This window comes from Esox lucius, chromosome 8 (genome assembly GCF_011004845.1).
Source record: "Esox lucius isolate fEsoLuc1 chromosome 8, fEsoLuc1.pri, whole genome shotgun sequence".
NCBI lineage: Eukaryota > Metazoa > Chordata > Actinopteri > Esociformes > Esocidae > Esox > Esox lucius.
Genome location: NC_047576.1, coordinates 14,530,937 through 14,548,355, shown reverse-complemented (window position 1 = coordinate 14,548,355; position 17,419 = coordinate 14,530,937). Strand labels below are relative to the sequence as shown.

The 17,419-nt window shown below is 41.0% G+C and overlaps 1 protein-coding gene across 4 annotated transcripts in view; it reads left to right on the top strand.

Annotated features, from left to right (window-relative positions):
• The window catches only part of rfx2 (regulatory factor X, 2 (influences HLA class II expression)), a 40,143-nt gene that overhangs the window by 10,328 nt on the left and 12,396 nt on the right, over positions 1–17,419 (top strand). For 3 of the 4 annotated variants that reach the window (XM_010871825.5, XM_010871821.5, XM_010871824.5), the window contains 4 exons: positions 10,150–10,263; positions 15,256–15,342; positions 15,769–15,851; positions 16,036–16,303. In XM_010871825.5, coding sequence (XP_010870127.1) covers positions 10,150–10,263; positions 15,256–15,342; positions 15,769–15,851; positions 16,036–16,303 — 552 coding nt within the window. Of the gene's footprint in view, positions 1–9,376; positions 9,683–10,149; positions 10,264–15,255; positions 15,343–15,768; positions 15,852–16,035; positions 16,304–17,419 lie in introns of those variants that run through there. The other variant, XM_010871823.5, reaches the window with a different exon arrangement.

Below are 17,419 nucleotides of genomic sequence, written 5' to 3'. Positions count from 1 at the left end.
GTACGATGGAACTTTAAAAGTAGAACTGTCAATGCAGTTTGGGAAAACCGTGCTACGCTGCTCCTGTGTATGCAGGATACACACACACACACACAACCAGGATGGGATGAGGCCACCATATGTGAGGCATACAGCCTGTCAAAAAAACTCAGGGACCGAGCCTTTCTGAAGCTTTTTTTTCTTCCTTATGCCAGAAGTTGATGTCTTATACAACACTGCAAAAACAGAGCATCGATGCATCTGGGATTAGCAGTGCGCTCACCCGTTTCAAGGAGAATGTCCAGAATATGTGGAAGCAAACTGGTGAATGGGCTGCCACCGTTCATGATGGAACAGACAAGCCAGGCAGACGAATAACCAACACAGCGCCGGTGATGAAGGAGGTATGTGACACAGTCATCTCCCAGGTGGAGGAGAGGTTTTCACAAAGTGACCACCTGATCGCTGCCAAGCTGGTTGACAGCTCGCTCTTCCCACAATTTGTCCTGTCATTCCCCACATCTGAGCTTGACTGTACGGTGAAACTATGGCCTCTAGGAAACAAGGAAAAGTTAAAGTCTGAGCTGACCACTCTGTACCGCCACACTGAGCATCACACTGGTAAGATGGCCCTGTCTCTGTTAAGATCCATCCATGAGAACAACCTAGAGGAGGCTTTTCCTGAGACCGTCACTCTGCTGAAAATTATCATAACACCTATGACGACATCCGAGTCAGAGAGGAACTTTTCCACCTTGAAGAGGGTAAAAACCTTCACTCGCATTACCATGGGACAGCCGAGACTCAACTCATTGGCCATGTTTTCCATTGAAAGCCAACTGATTCCCCTACATGTCTTTATTCCCAAAGTCATCAAAGTGTTTGCCCAGAGGAAGAACTGCTGTGCCACCTTACTCTTCAAGTGAGCCCTCAGCCTTGGTGAGTGAGCATGGTCAATGCATTGGTCTATGCATTGGTCATATTTTTGTGCTGGATCGATTGATATAGATAGTGACGAATGTCCATGCCTAGCTATTAAGGTTGTTTTCATAGAATGGATCTGTATGCCTAAAAAGTTGTCTATCCGTTTCGTTATGTTGAGCTAATTGCTGTTCGCGTATGGCCCTGTAGGCACTTTGGTTCTGAGCTTGGTTGCATTCCTAATTTAGGTTTGTAAATGTGACAGTGGTAATTTTACATGTGTGTGTGAGAAGGAGAGCAATTACACAAGAAGCGCGCGCATGCACTCTCTCTCTTTCTTTCTCTCTTGCTCTCTCTCTCTGCCACTTGCACAATTAAGTCTAGACAGAAAGCTAATGTGGGTTTAGATATTGTGGGAATGTGATTAGGAGAAATCCTAGTTAATGGCTTTCTGTGATTTGAATTTGCAAAGTAGCAGGCACTGAATTTGTCTTGAGCCTGATGTTCATTAGGAGTGATTGAAAATTACCCATAAAGCATTGACTTACATTTTTGTATTACAGCTGTAGGATTAGACTTACTACCTCAAATGGTTGTTTTGGCTTGAGTTTTAGGACCAGGTTAACAGTGCATACCATGAAATCCAAAGCACAATTTTGGAGATGAGTTTGCTGAAGCAGTTCCTCCTTCAGCTTTGGAAAAGTTTTGACTGTTAAATCCCATGAGTCTTAACCAACTCCATGTTCTTAGTCATGGACTGTTTTGATTAAATGTGATCCCTCTATGATACAAGGAAAAAAGGTCATGCTTTTCTTTGGATTATCAAAGGGAAAGCTGTCTGGCTAGTGTACTAAGAAATCGGAGGAAGATTTCTAACAGAAAGCACATGTAAAGTGAGAATATTTTGCATGAAGGAATAGTATTGGGAGTGTTTCTTTTACCAGTGTGGACTTTGTATCTTGCTTTGTTTTGAAAAATGTTATCCTAAAATGTACCGCAAAGGGCAAAAGATATTTAAATATTTTGTTTTCCTTCCAATATGTTTGTCATTTGTCAAGCCGGCATAACACAATTCACCAAATAATATAAAGGAATACAAAATTTCTTGTAGTAGTGGTTCTGTAAGTATAGGCTAAGTGGAAGAAAATCTGGTGCATTTTGTATTCATGAGTTTTATTAAGAAATAAAAGAAACAACAGAAAAGAAAGTTGGGATCCGCCCTTGTCCTACAAACAACTCTAGTTCACCCCCTGTTATTCACAGACATGGTTGGCTGTAGTTTAAACCCTGTTAAAAACTCCATAATTGTGCTGTGACGGTCGGACTCCGTGTTAAAAAAGAAAGTACAAAATGAATATTAGGTTAGTCAATCTATACCTAGTTCAGACTAATCTTTTAGATTCCATCCATAGCCCTAAAGGTATCTACCGTTATTTTGGTTGTATTTTTAGGCATTCAATTATCTTTTGGTTTTACTGTTTAGCTTTCATTCATAATCTTAACATATTGCATAGTAGTTAAATATATTTGATAAAATAATTATCAAGAACATTGTTTCCTTCCATCTATCCAGGATCATGCTCAATTTCAGTTTAATTGACTCGATCTTTAACAAAATGATGAAAGCAAGAATGGGAACATAATTTAAGTCAGTAATAATGTGGCTAGCTGATTTACCCCTTGGAGTTAGCTATTTAGTTTAGTTTGCTAAAATCACAACCAAGATGACAAGAGGGAGGATGTCATTTGTATGGGCAATTTCTTTTGGTTTTGTTCTGATATTTTTTGGTGGCAACTGCTACATATGTAGAAGTCTCTATGCTCCCAGAGATCTACAGAACTACTGAAAGTAGAGGCTCAGTATGACTGTGCAAATTGGTTAGCGAAACAAACATTACTAGCTATAGTGTGCTGACGTCAATCAAATGCATTGGCTTGATGAAATGGGCGCAGTGAATTGAGAGCCGTTCAGTTCAAAATGAATACAATGACCTGATGATGTTCTGACTGGCTATGATGCATTGGTCTGTGCAGGGTTCAAAACCGAAGTTTGCACAACTAATAAACAATGTCCACTTTCCCACTCTACATAGCTGTAGAACATTCTGTTCAATTTGAATATGATGAAATTGAGTTTCATGGCATTATTATTCCTGGGGTTGTATTTTAACATGCTTGACTTAAATTATGTTTGCATTAAATGTTTTCTAGAACCCCTCCTTTAGATCTCCACCAAGGCTTCCATGAAATGTATAACTAACTGTCTCCTTGCTAGCTGCCACGTGGGAACTGTTTCATTGCATTTCACAAACCTTTTTCTATCTCTATGGGCAACAAGGTGGCATGACAACATAGACTGATGTTCCCTCCACTCTGTCATCACCCCTGCTGGAAAAACAGAAGATAAATAATCATTAAAGAGAGCGACACCCACATGCATCATATTACCTCCAGGACATTTACTTCATCCCCGCCCTTCTGCTTTGTTTTCCAGCTGGTTGATATCTCAGAACAGTACTTAGTTAATCCCTCTCCAACTCTGTATTATTTAGCTTAAGGTTGTATGTAGAATGAGAATGGTAGGTGGCGGTGGAAATGTGGAAGGGGTTACAGAGGTGGGGCTTTGGGGAAGGTGTATGGATGAACACTGTCTCCATGGCAACCATTTGATAGTTCTCTGGCTGGTGATGGATGGCGTCTCTTTCGACAGGCTGTGGTGTGGACCAGAGGTGGAATTGGGAGAGCAATATCAAATCCAGGATCAGTGGCTGTTTTAATGGCCCCTTGATGGCTCCTCTTCTGTTAGTTAGCCAGGTCCCCTCCTCTCCTACCCTCACCATCTGGAGACCCCAAGAGCTGCTTTGATTGGATTAGGCATGAATTAATGAGACAGCATTGAATAGGGTAGTTCCATTTCAAATCAGCAAGCCTGGAAACCAGCCATCTCCGATTTACAAACAGATACAGATTTTCCAGTTTTTCCAGCAGGGGTAACATTTGATTTTATCTGAGTAATTCCGCAAATTGATTGCCATGTTTTGATTTTTAAATCTAGGATTTACATAATAGACAAAAAATATTGTAACCAAGCAAATACACTGGTATTTTTGGAGAATTCATAAAACAAATGGATATTAGAGTCTTGTTTCTGACCGAGAAAAGGATTTGACTCAATTTGCAGTAAGACTTTTATATATATTAAAGGCGTTACAAAAGTCCTTTTAATGTAGAGCTCAACTGATATAATCGGATGATATTAGTCTTTCGTCTGTATTTCTATCAGTTTTAATTTCACCATTAAAGCGCCAATATTTTGAGTGTAGAATTGAAGAATTCTACCTCTTCTCATTTACTGTGGTACCTTTACATTTTTTGATAGTTGCCAAAAGAGTGTTTCTTCTGGGATTTGTTGTAGCTGCGGTGGGACTTTCTACACAGGGGGCAGGCTATTAATGGTGCATACATATGTATCACTACTGTCTAATAGTATAACACTTATTTACATGATTTCTGAACCCAATTTAACTCCAATTTAAACTAAAACAGTCCATGACTCATCAAATGTCATTGTTGGCCTTTTGAGTAAATTGCCAAGGAGTCATTTAGTGAAATTAGCCATGTTTCTGAAGATCAAAGTAAATTCTAAGTAGGGCTGCATGATTAATGGAATTCTCATCTTAATTTTAATATAAACATCCAAAATATTTTATTTGCAAAAATTTTTTAATACCCTTTGTACTACTGGACTCTGTCATGGCCTTACAAAGTCTGATAAAGACGTTTTCAGTTGTCTACAGGTACAGGTGTCATTGCTGCTATTCCTGTATTTAATTTGCACATGCAGACTTGCACATTCAGAACAGCCACTGTACTTGCATTTTCAATTGTTACATACACATGTCTACTATCCCTGCATTTCAGTTGCACATGCTACCCTACTCTTTCAATTTGCCTCGATTGCACTTGTACGTACATTATACTTAACACTTGTACATTTTATGCTCCACTCTATTTGCTTCCGTTGCACATTTAGAATTGCCATATGTATGCATTTGCACATCTATACATTCCACTTGTACATACATATACATTATAGTGAAATTGTCTGCCCTTCTCTGTTTGCACTTCTGGTTAGATTCAAACTGCATTTTGTTGTACTGTACTTGAACTTGTTCAGTGACAACAACATTGAATTAAATCTAATCAAAATATTTGGTTTCAAAAGAATGTGAATGTGATGTGAGTCAAGTGTGCCGACCGGTGCGATTCGTGAATCCGTAATCAGTTTTTCATGCGTTTGCTCCATCGAAATTGCAGCACTCCAGTGGTGGTCAGGGTTTGTTGTAACAAAAAGTCTGTTAGTGGTTTTGAAAGTATTTTGGATATTTTCTATATGTAAGAATTCCCATTGCAACTGCTAGTGAAGGTATCCGCTTTAAGCTAGCTAGTGACCGTGAGATATTACATATGAATACAATAGCATCAGGAGCTCAATGACAAACTATTGTAACCTGACCGATGATCTATCACATTTTATCTAACACTTGCTGTTGGAATAAGTGTTTTTTTTTTTTTCGATGTCAGCAGGAAGATTTTAGATGCATTATAACGTTAGCTAGCTGGCTGATTTTTATATTAGTGACCCCGGCTTCAAAATAAAACATTTCCGACAGCCAAATCTCATTGGTCAGGCTTTATTTGGCAATTTAGCCGTTCTTGTACTGTCTATCACTAGCAAAATTGTAAAAGGATACTTAATTTTTTATTCTTAGACACTTAGTAACCACAGTCAAGACCTTGTAGATACCTAACCGCGGGTGTCTACCAGGCCCAACAATTGCATTTATTTAATATTGTATGACTCTAGAAATGGAGACTTAAGAGTGCAATACATTATTATACCTTTCAGAGATCAAATTGTATTTTAACTAAGTTAAAGTTTATGGAATGCAAGTCTTTGCATATTTGTTACCTACTCCAGAATCCAGAACAATTTACGATATTAAATGGCAGTCCTCTTTCTTGCACTTTTTGAGGTGGAATGATTCTACAGCCCTGGTCATGGACATCTCTTATCATATCTTAATTCACTTTATTTGTGATTGTGTGCGACTGTGTACTATGGATATGGATTTCAACAAAAAAAAAAGAAGCCAACCTATGGTTTTAGGTATACATGTTTAATGGATTGGTTATCCAATAAAGATCACACTGATTGAACTCATAAATGTAGCAGTGCTTATTGAAGTTATATGGAAAGCCTGTTGCTTCAATGTTGAAGAGCTTTTATGTTATATCTCTGAAAGAATAGCCAAGGTATTGGGGGCAGTATATGGTGAAAAATGACCTTAAAACAAACGCGCTATAAAACCAGTAGTGCACAAATGTCCCCCATAGACATGAGTTTAATGGCAACAAGTGTCTGCTTTATTGCCATGGTTGTTTTAACATCTGATGTGCTGTAAAAGCCCCTGGAGTCTGAGTACTCTGTGCTCCCCTCTTCTTATGTCTCCTTCCTGCTGCAAGTATTATACAAGTTGGAAAAGTCATTGGTTTTCAATTCAGTAATTGTTGTTTTTAGAGTTTGTAGGTGTAAGCCAAGCATAGGGGATCGGCTGGTGCTGTTCTGATTACTTAAACACTCTTCTTTTTTGACTATAGAGTGCATTAAAAAAAGAGAACACTACCCTCTGCCTTCTTTAATCAAGTTGAAACCAGCATGGAGTTTTTAAACATTTTATATAATCTTTTCTCTCCATGGCACAGGAATGAGCCCCCCCCCCCCCGAAATTAATAGCTTACGTATTTATTGTTGTAAGTTTCTGCTTAGTGTGAGATAGAGGGATCAGTTGGGGGATGGCATTGTTTGGTTTGGGAAGTATTCTGTTGGTTGCATAGCAACAGGCTCCTGGAACGGGAGTGGACGGTGTTGCCACTAGCAACCGTTGTTGCTCTGCAAACAATGTGGGCCAGTGCAAACATGAGCCAAGACTGGGCTCCTGTTTTTAATTGAACATCTGTATGTGTTTTTCTCTGATTGAGTGCTGTTTAAGTTAGATTTGTCAGTGACAGATGTTTAAATCCTGTCCAAATTTCCATACCAAATAGCAGGTATGAGTTAATAGTACTGCAAGGTCTAACATTGTGAAGTTCCTAATTATTATATATATATATTTAAACTCTTAGCTTTTAAAACTCTGGTTGACTCTTAACAGGGAAATTGGTCTGCTCACGCAATTGTCTTAATTGCTCATTTGAGATTTGCTTGCGTGAAAACTGGGTCCTTTTCAAAGGGTTTGTGTGTGAAGTTTTCTCAGGGCTGCAGGGAGAGGCTCTGTTTTAAAGTGCAGCCTATTCAATTGGGTTCTGCAATCGTTTGCAGCGTCTCCCGCTGTGTTCTGCCTTTGTGCTGCTCATAGCAGCTGGTGGGGAATTTGTGTGGCTTTTAACCTTCACTAGGGCTCAGCTCATAGTGGCTGGGGGAGAAAGCCCTCTAACCAGCCTGCTTGCCTGCCTGCCCTCTCCCTCCAGTGTAATGCATGGCGCACTTCACAGCTCCTACCAAGATCCCACCTAATTGAGCTTTTTGCATGAAACCTAAAGGGCATATCTCAGGTTTATGAGCCTCTGCGCCACACCACCCATTTACCAGTGTAGAGAAAACCCCCTGGGCTCTACTGCTCCCTACCCTTTAGTGCATTTATAACTGCTCTAAGGAAAGTCCAAAGATAACTGCAGGGATTGTTACCAGTGTATTTATAACTTTGCTGACACCCCACAGACAAATACCTTCCTTTTAAAACATCTGACTGCTAAAAATATGCACTCCCTGTTTGTGTCCTAAATGATTATTATTAATACTTGCCTGAATAATTGTTGTTATTAGTTTAGAATAAAGCATAAAGAAAGATTGTCAGTCTCTTGGGTTGACACTGGATTTACAGACTGGTGGTAATTTTCCCTCCTCGCTGACAAATTCATATGAGAGGGACCAGAGGGGGCTGTTTGTGAATGTTTAGAAGGACTTTATCTTTTCGCAGATCTTTATATATATATATATATAGTGTGTCACAATCTTATGTGATTTAATCGTCAGACAATGGTTGAAATATGCCAGAATTGTGTAATGGAGGGTACGCTCTGCCTTGTTTGCGTATTAACGTAATGACTCATTTAGACGGGTGTGTCTTTGCCAATGGTCCTGCATGGAAATTGTCAGTGGCACCTTCATGCCTGTGGAAGTCCACGCTGAGTGGTGTGAAAAATAGACAAGCATTTCGAAATCTTCTCTCCTCATTTATTTTTCTTGAAATTTGGTATAGTCTTGAACTAACTGTTCTTGAGCCTCAATGTTTTTTATTTTTGTCACTGGTCTTTAACAGCTCTTAAACAGTTCACCACAATAATCTAAAGATGGTTTGTAAAACAGTGCTGTCATTTATAGTGCTTGAGGTGCAGAGTAGGATCTGAACAGCACCTGTTGCCCACCCATCTCATGATTAATGACTCTAATCAAACGGTATTAAAGGCGCCCTGTTAATGGAGACTACAAGCTACTTGTGCTTTTGGAAGTGGAGTAAGGATCTCACAGGAAGCAAGCAAGCAGTGTTACTGTTTACATCCAAGCTTTGATAATGGAAAATTTGATAAGGCTTTGTGTATTATTAACCTGTGTAATGATCAGGCTTTTATAGCAGTAATTGTTTGTGTTGGGAGAGGCTTTCACTGTGTACATTATTTTGCTGGAGGGCGTGCCTCATTGCGTTTTTATGGTTACTCTCTTATGGAGTGGAAATTGCCTAGGACCTCACTATATAATACTATATAATTGTATTCCAATTCTCACAATTTTATCTCAATTGCCATTTGATACTGTGATTATATTGAGATGTTTTTGATGTTCCAGACATATTGCTCACAGGTCTGTGGCAGAGGGACAAGAGCCTTAAAAAAAGGTTTTGGTCAGTCATGGAGTTAAATGGATTAAAACAAATGTACTACCGATTTAATAAGATGGACAACAATCTATGAAGGAAAAACACACATTTTGTTGCAGTTTGAGCAACCTAGCACAAACATAATATTGCAAGATTGTTAATACAATGCAGCATAATCAAAAATAATATCACAATCTGTAAGTGTATGGATGTCATCCCCCTTCACTAATCTTTTGGCCACTGATTGACTGAGGATGAATAGCGAACGGAAGTGGCAAGTCCATGTCTGCTGACTCTTCATTTGTTCAGCTCCTGGTCTACTAGAGATGTCCTCCCGCCAGACCCCCCAACTCCCTTTTCTCTCTTTCTCCCTCTTTCTCCTCTTCCTTTACTCTGTGGTTACACTCAAGTTCCTGTGCCTGAGCTTTAAAAAGAAAGGAGAGAACAGCAGCAGCAGGAGGAGGAGGGTGGAGAGTGGGGCTGAGTTAGGGGTGGTCGTCATGGAATCCTCACCATAGCAACCGGCAAACGTTTACAAAGCATTGAGGAATTTCCTCATATCAGCTGGATTATTGGAGCCCCCAGAGAACGACTCTCATTTGAAACAAACGCTGGATATCATCAGGACCCTGGCGGGGGTAGGAGCCCCTGCCATTTTCATCTTTTTCCCTCTCCCTCGGTTTTATTTTTATTTTTTGGGGGTTTATGGAGTTTTTTTCCCTAACCTTCTTGCAGTTCCATTCTCTGTGACCACTCCCTCTCATCAGAAAGAGAGAGCTTTTGTGTCACTCCATTTTTAGATCTCCTCACTCCATTTTACCATGCTTTGCCAATGTTCTTCCAAGGTTAGTAAGAGAGGCAGAGTGTTTTCAGAGTTTAGGAGGCTGTAAAGTTAACTGTTGTCACCACAACTTCTCCACCTGATCCTTCACTGCGCATGGACTAATAATAAGGAGCTATTTAATGCTGCTGACTTTACCAGTGTAGCTAATGTTCCAGTAATAAATGCCAGATATGAGGCGTCTCTGGTGCTCAAAGCACCCAAGACGCCGAACGGCCTGGGTTATGAACCTTTTTCTGGCTAAATGAAAGCCCTTGCCCCTCTCTGGGACATGCGGTGAAAAGCCCATTTGTTTGGCATTGCAGCACAAGCGCAGGCCTGACTCTGAGTGACGATGTATGCTGACTGTTCTTCTGTCCCGTCTGGCAGGTCTGTGGGTTTGTTCCGATGTCCAGGACGTCCTTGTGCTCACACCCCCACACTCTCCGCTGCTTCAGCTGAACCCCGTCTTCCTCCCTTTCTCCCCTGCAGGGTCCCAGCATGCAGAGTTCAGAAGGCGGGTCAGACTCATCGTCCAGTGTGGCGCTGCGTACGTCTACCTCCGCCCAGGCCCCTGTGGTGCAGCCCGTCCCGGCCTCACAACAGGTATGCCGCTACCCAGCCACTAGGCTGCATTCCTTGGCATTGGAGCTGGGGATTACCAGGTACCTCAGGACCCCAACTAATTGCAACACTTGAAGGGATATTTACCATGGTTTTCCACTTCTAGTGTTGAAGCGTCATCCAAACAGTTGTTTTGGTCAACGTTCCATTTCTGAGAATGATTTGGCTGTCTAGTTGAGTGCATTACACTACAGCATCACTACTGCAGCTGCTGAGGTCAACCAAGTGCATGCTACACACTGATTGTGTGTGCTGCCTAACAGGGTTCAGAAATATGTGTGCTTAATACAGAATGTTCCATGTGGTGAAGAAATGGATATGCGATTAGTGGGGTTAAAAAAGGGATGGTGTTAACTTTGACAACTGTGTGCGTATAACGTGTGTATAAAGTATATTTTCTTCTCTCACTACTTGAAATGCAGCGCAGTGGGGCTGTCAATCAAACACAACGTTTTTCTTTTCTATATGTATTACTATTTATTTTTTTGTGATTATTATTTCTTTTAATTCTTCACTACTCTTGGAAGATTACCACATGGTCTAAAACAGATCCAAATAAGATAACACATTACCGTACAATACTAGCTCATAGCACTCTCCCCAACTACTACTAAAAATGGAAATATTCGTTCAAGAAGGATGCTAGTCAGGGTGGCCAGCAAGAGGCTTATGGCAACTCAATAGGAGTTACAGTCTTCCATGGGTGAACTGGGCTTCACAAAAGTGGCCTTTATGGAAGAGTGGAAAACACAAAAAGACTAAAGTTTGGCAGAAGGTTTTTGGCAAACTAAGGCCAATTGGAAGAAGGGTCTATGGTCTCAAAATAGAGCTTTTGGGCCATAACACTAACTGCACATCATCCCTACCATGAAGCATGATGGTGGCAGCATCAAGCTAAGGGGATGATTCTCTGTATCAGGGTCTGGAAACATTGAGACAATTTCTAGATGTATTTTTTGTAACGATCAGTGGCGAAAACTCCTAATTAAATCTATTTTGATTTCATGTTGCAATGCCAGAAAATGTGGAAAAGTCCAAGAGGGGTAAATATTTGAGAGTCATTGTAGGCCTGCATAAAGCAATAAATAATGTTTTTTTACAGAGATTGGCAAGTCATATTCAGGCAGTTTCAAAAAATAAAGCATTACTGTAAGAATAATGCACTTTAGGCTTTCCCTGTGATATTATTAATTTACATTCTAAAGCATGTCTGAATAATTAAGTAGACTGAATGCATGCATGGTCATTGAATAGCAAGCCTATTAATACAATGTATGTCGCAGTAGCATTCATCTACCCCTCACAATGCTTTTGAGAGGTTGACTGTTTTTAAAGTGACAAAAAATCTGATTCCCATTGTATAGAAAAGCTTTGTATGAAATGCCAAGTTGAAGCCAAAATTCAGTTGTTTCTGTCCTCATTGGTGAGATTGTTAAAACAAGGATTCAACCTAACATTGTAATCCCAGTACTGGAATGCTTTGCATGAAAAGCGATATTAATTTTAATATTAATCTTTGTAATAGCCTCACATGGTTTTACCTCACTGTCTGTTGAAACCGCAGGAAACAAACTTTTCCTGGACAGGAAAAGCTGCCACATCAGACACTAAACCTGATCAGAAATAAGATGACTGGGTAGGAAATGTAAGAGAGACAGAAATATTAACCAACTCCATGCTCTTGCAGGGTTTCTCCTAGCTGAAAATTTGTCAAAGGTGGTACTCCATCCCCCACTACCCCACGCTCTTCCGGACACCCCTCTGATATACCTTATATAATATCTAGCTACTTGAAAAAGCAAACTATTATAGCGTTAAAATCTGCCCTGTTGTCCATGTCCACTTGAATAGATAATGCATACTACAATGCCCTCCCTAATACAATAGCAACCAAATAAGGAGCAATAAATCTGTTCTTTGCATATTAACATGTTACATATCTGATCTTTTTTTTTTTTACACATATGTAGGATTTTTCTCCTCTGCCTGTACAGGACTAGTAGGCATTTTATTGGATTTAAGTGCATCCAGCCTATAGTTTCTGCTTTGCTATTTTCCTAAGCCCTAAACACATGGGCTCCAGAATGCTTCTAGCAAACAGAGCATATCATTCCCTCTTCATTATGTCTGAGCCACCCAAAAACATTTTGCCATTGAGCATCAAAACTATGTTTATTAGAAGATCTAGGAATCACATAAAAAATGAAATCACTCATCAAGCTTTATAATTTATCACAGTCAATATTGTTGTCTATTTTCATTGTTATCCTATTTTTTTGTTCATTTGACTTGCATTAGCCTTGTTGCATAGTTTTTTCCTTACCTTGACACCAAATCATTTATCCCCCTCTCACGACTTCCTTCAGCTGTAGGCTACGTGGCTATGCTGCTTGCACTCATCCAGCGTCTTCACGTTCATACACTCACCTAAAGGATTATTAGGAACACCTGTTCAATTTCTCAATAATGCAATTATCTAATCAACAAATCACATGGCAGTTGCTTCAATGTATTTAGGGGTGTGGTCCTGGTCAAGACAATATCCTGAACTCCAAACTGAATGTCAGAATGGGAAAGAAAGGTGATTTAAGCAATTTTGTGCGTGGCATGGTTGTTGGTGCCAGACGGGCCGATCTGAGTATTTCACAATCTGCTCAGTTACTGGGATTTTCACGCACAACCATTTCTAGGGTTTACAAAGAATGGTGTGAAAAGGGAAAAACATCCAGTATGTGGCAGTCCTGTGGGCAAAAATGCTAGAGGTCAGAGGAGAATGGGCCGACTGATTCAAGCTGATAGAAGAGCTACTTTGACTGAAATAACCACTCGTTACAATCGAGGTATGCAGCAAAGCATTTGTGAAGCCACAACACACACAACCTTGAGGCGGATGGGCTACAACAGCAGAAGACCCCACCGGGTACCACTCATCTCCACTACAAATAGGAAAAAGAGGCTACAATTTGCACGAGCTCACCAAAATTGGACAGTTGAAGACTGGAAGAATGTTGCCTGGTCTGATGAGTCTCGATTTCTGTTGAGACATTCAGATGGTAGAGTCAGAATTTGGCGTAAACAGAATGAGAACATGGATCCATCATGCCTTGTTTCCACTGTGCAGGCTGGTGGTGGTGGTGTAACGGTGTGGGGGATGTTTTCTTGGCACTCTTTAGGCCCCTTAGTGCCAATTGGGCATCGTTTAAATGCCACAGCCTACCTGAGCATTGTTTCTGACCATGTCCATCCCTTTATGACCACCATGTACCCATCCTCTGATGGCTACTTCCAGCAGGATAATGCACCATGTCACAAAGCTCAAATCATTTCAAATTGGTTTCTTAAACATGACAATGAGTTCACTGTACTGAAATGGCCCCCACAGTCACCAGATCTCAACCCAATAGAGCATCTTTGGGATGTGGTGGAACGGGAGCTTTGTGCCCTGGATGTGCATCCCACAAATCTCCATCAACTGCAAGATGCTATCCTATCAATATGGGCCAACATTTCTAAAGAATGCTTTCAGCACCTTGTTGAATCAATGCCACGTAGAATTAAGGCAGTTCTGAAGGCGAAAGGGGGTCAAACACAGTATTAGTATGGTGTTCCTAATAATCCTTTAGGTGAGTGTATATATTGTTAGTGACTTAAATAGGACGTCCTGGACATCGGAACAATTTAAGGCAGTGCAAGATTTGGGGAATGCGGCCAGCTTTGAGTTTTATATGCAGGACAATCACTGTCTTGAGGCCGATAATAAACTAATATTTAAGTGTGTGAAAAATAGGGATGAATTTTTTTCTCTTTCTGTTGGTTTCTGGCAAACCCCAGTCTATAAATCATGTATTCGATTTAAGAGAACTCTTTAATCTGAATGTATTTCCTGCATATTAGAAACATAGAAATATATTAGCCCAGAGTTGAAAGCATCGATAATCATTTGATATTGTGTTGTCTTCTGATATCAGATCTGGTGAGGCACGCATTTCTGGGTATTACCTGTAGGGCCCATGGCCATCTTTTGCCACATCTGTTCAAGGTTCTGGGAAAAGGACGTGGTAGAAAGAGAGAATCCATAGAAACCAAGCAGTAAATATTCCTATGTTAATATTTTTGGACAGTGCATTGTATTTGCCTTAACAGCTGGCTACGCTTGAGAGAAGCCAGTGCTGAACTGTCTGCCTTTCACACCGCATTCTGCCTCTGCCATATCTCAGGCTGATGAAGAGGATAAAAGGAATGGCTTTATTTATTTTTGTTGTCATGAAACACAAATCTCCATTAACAATCTCATGAAGAGGGAGAGCAGGAGAAGTCCTCCGCCACAGACAAGCATACATTGCGGTTTGTCTGCTGAAAGCCTAGAACGAATGGACACCGAAAGATGTGTTGGCTGTTACACTGCACTGCTGCTGAATAGGGAATTATTTCCCTCCAGCATTCACTTCATATTTTAGTTTAAGCTACAATGTACAACAAGGAAACATATACCGGATGTCAGTAAAATCCCTCTTCTGTAATTTATCTGGTGCTGTTTATATATTTTTATATATATATATATATATATATATATATATATATATATATATATATATATATATATATATATATATATATATATATATATATATATATATATATATATATATATATATATATATATATATATAATATTATATATATATATATATATATATAATATTATTGTTGTTGTTGTTATTATGGAGATTGGGCACTCATTCTTCTTAATGAATAAAAAAAATCAAGGCTTTTATTGAAAGTTGAAATGGGAAGTGGAGACGGTTAATGGGGGCAACCCAATTGAACCCCTGGTTTCCTGGAGGGGAGCCACACGTGTGCATTGAGCTGGGCCACAGCTCGGCACAGGATATTTCTGCTGTATTGTTCTGACCGTGTCTTGTCTGAATTCTTCATCTTCTGTGCATGTAAATGGTGCATGTCTTTTCCCTGCAGAGGGTGCTGGTTCAGACCACAGGCTCACAGAAGGGAGCACAGGTGCAGCAGCTGCCAGTCCCTCGGGTGCAGCAGGTCCCTCAGCAGGTGCGCGCCGTCTCGCTTCTCTCCTTCATCCTCCACCCTCAGGACACTGTCTGTCTAGCTAGATCAACGCACGCAGCGTGGCTGCAGCGCTGATACCGGACACATTGAGGCCAATGACTTTGAGCTCTGTTCTCGGGTTTCTTGCTCAGAAAACAAAATGGGTTTTCTCATTGATAGATGGCAGTCAGGTGTGCTGCAAGTGCCCAGGAGAGATGGTCTTTTTATCTCAGCTTGGCACTGTCGTCCCACTGCCACCTACTGTCAGCCAGATGTGATCATGATTATGGAAGATAGGAGTTAAACGGATGTTACCTTTTGATTTATAACTCGTGATATCCTATCTAATTTCAAGGTTTGAGTAACAGTCTAGGAGCGGGTCGTCCCTCTTGATGGTAGTGAAAGGTTGTGTCATGTGTTTCTCTGTAGGTGCAGCAGATCCAGCATGTCTATCCCTCCCAGGTCCAGTATGTAGGAGAGGGGGGTGAAGCAGTTTACGCTAATGGAACCATGTAAGTACATTTAAGGCTAAGGAGCAGGTTTCAGCGGCATTTAAAATGGAGAGGACAACAATAAACCTAATCAAACGGTTAACTTGAAATCTGACATAGATGTGTAGCATTGAAATAGGTTCTCCAGCTAAGGGAGTGTGATGGGAATACCGTTTCACTCTAAACTGATTGTGTCTCTCCCCAGCCGGACTGCCTACTCCTATAGCCCAGATGCCCAGCTGTATGGACAGGGCAGCGGAGCAACCTACTTTGACTCTCAGAGTGGCGGTGCCCAGGTCACCACAGTGGTCTCCTCGGCCAGCGGCATGCCTTCCCATGGCATGGTGGGCATTGCCATGGATGTGGGAGGTAGTCAGATCATTTCCAGCGGCAGCACCTACCTGATCCACGGTGGGGGCATGGAGGGGGGTCGCCACCACACCTCCCACTCATCCCGCTCCTCCTCCGCTATGGTGAGCACCCTGGACGGGGTTCCTTCTGGGCAGTTCACCTTTCGAGCACTTTCTCACTGCTTTAGGGTTGTCCCATTATTACGTTATTGTGGGTAGGACAGGTCCAGCAGAAAGCCCATCAAATTAGAAAAGGTCCAGCAGAAAGCCCATTATATATTTATTTATTTTTTATCCCATACCTTGATGAGCTGTGCCTGGATTAATGTACTCTCTAAGTGTGTAGAAATCATTTGTAAGTGCCACAAATTGTCATGCTGTAGCAGACACCCTGCCCACAGTGACATCCTGGTGTGGCTGTCATCACTGCTGCTTGTGCGCTGATGGGGGGGCGGGGGGGTAGTCCTTCCCCACCGCCTTACAGGAGGTGTAGGGCACTGGAAGCAGGGTGCAGACTGGCTTAAATAATTCAGCGCTGCCTTGTTTTAGAGTTTTTCACAGGCACTTGAGCGCCCTGTGAAACAAAGCAACTCCTGGGGCTCATTACCATTTGGCCAAGAGCCCTTGGGAGCCTTTTTAAGGTCTTGGAAGGATGCCTGCTCTTTTCTTCAAAAGTTTGGCCACTATGGCACACATCTTTTTGTGGGTGTCCTTTTCTTTCCCCCTCTTTCCTAAGCTTAAAAGCAAGCCTCTGGTTTTGTCATTCGCTATGCCCGCTAGTTTAATTCTCTTCTATTTTCTCCAGTTCATAATCCAAAGGGAAAAAATTAAAATGATCTGGTAAATTCATTGAAATGATTCCTTTGGGATAACAAATGGAATGAAAAGGGGGATGATATGGAAATCTTTTCTGCTCTGTTGGAGTTTTTCTTCTATTTGGCCTGTCTTTGAGTTATAAAGGGGTTGCGGTGACTGTTGCATATAACTTCTCCAGTTTTGGATTGTGTGCTGATTTTTTTGGGGGTGTAAGGTAGACTGTCGACTCATTGTCATTGAGCATGGTGTGACCTGTAGCCCTGTTAGCAGAGTCCATTTGCATTCATTAGTGTCAGACAAGGAGGGCCTTCAGTCAGCAGCTTAACCCCTTGAGCCCCCCTCATTTGCATGCTTTTGTCAGCCAATAATGAATTTGGCTGCAACACTGACTGAGTGTAATGGAAATTCAGAGATTGGGCTGCA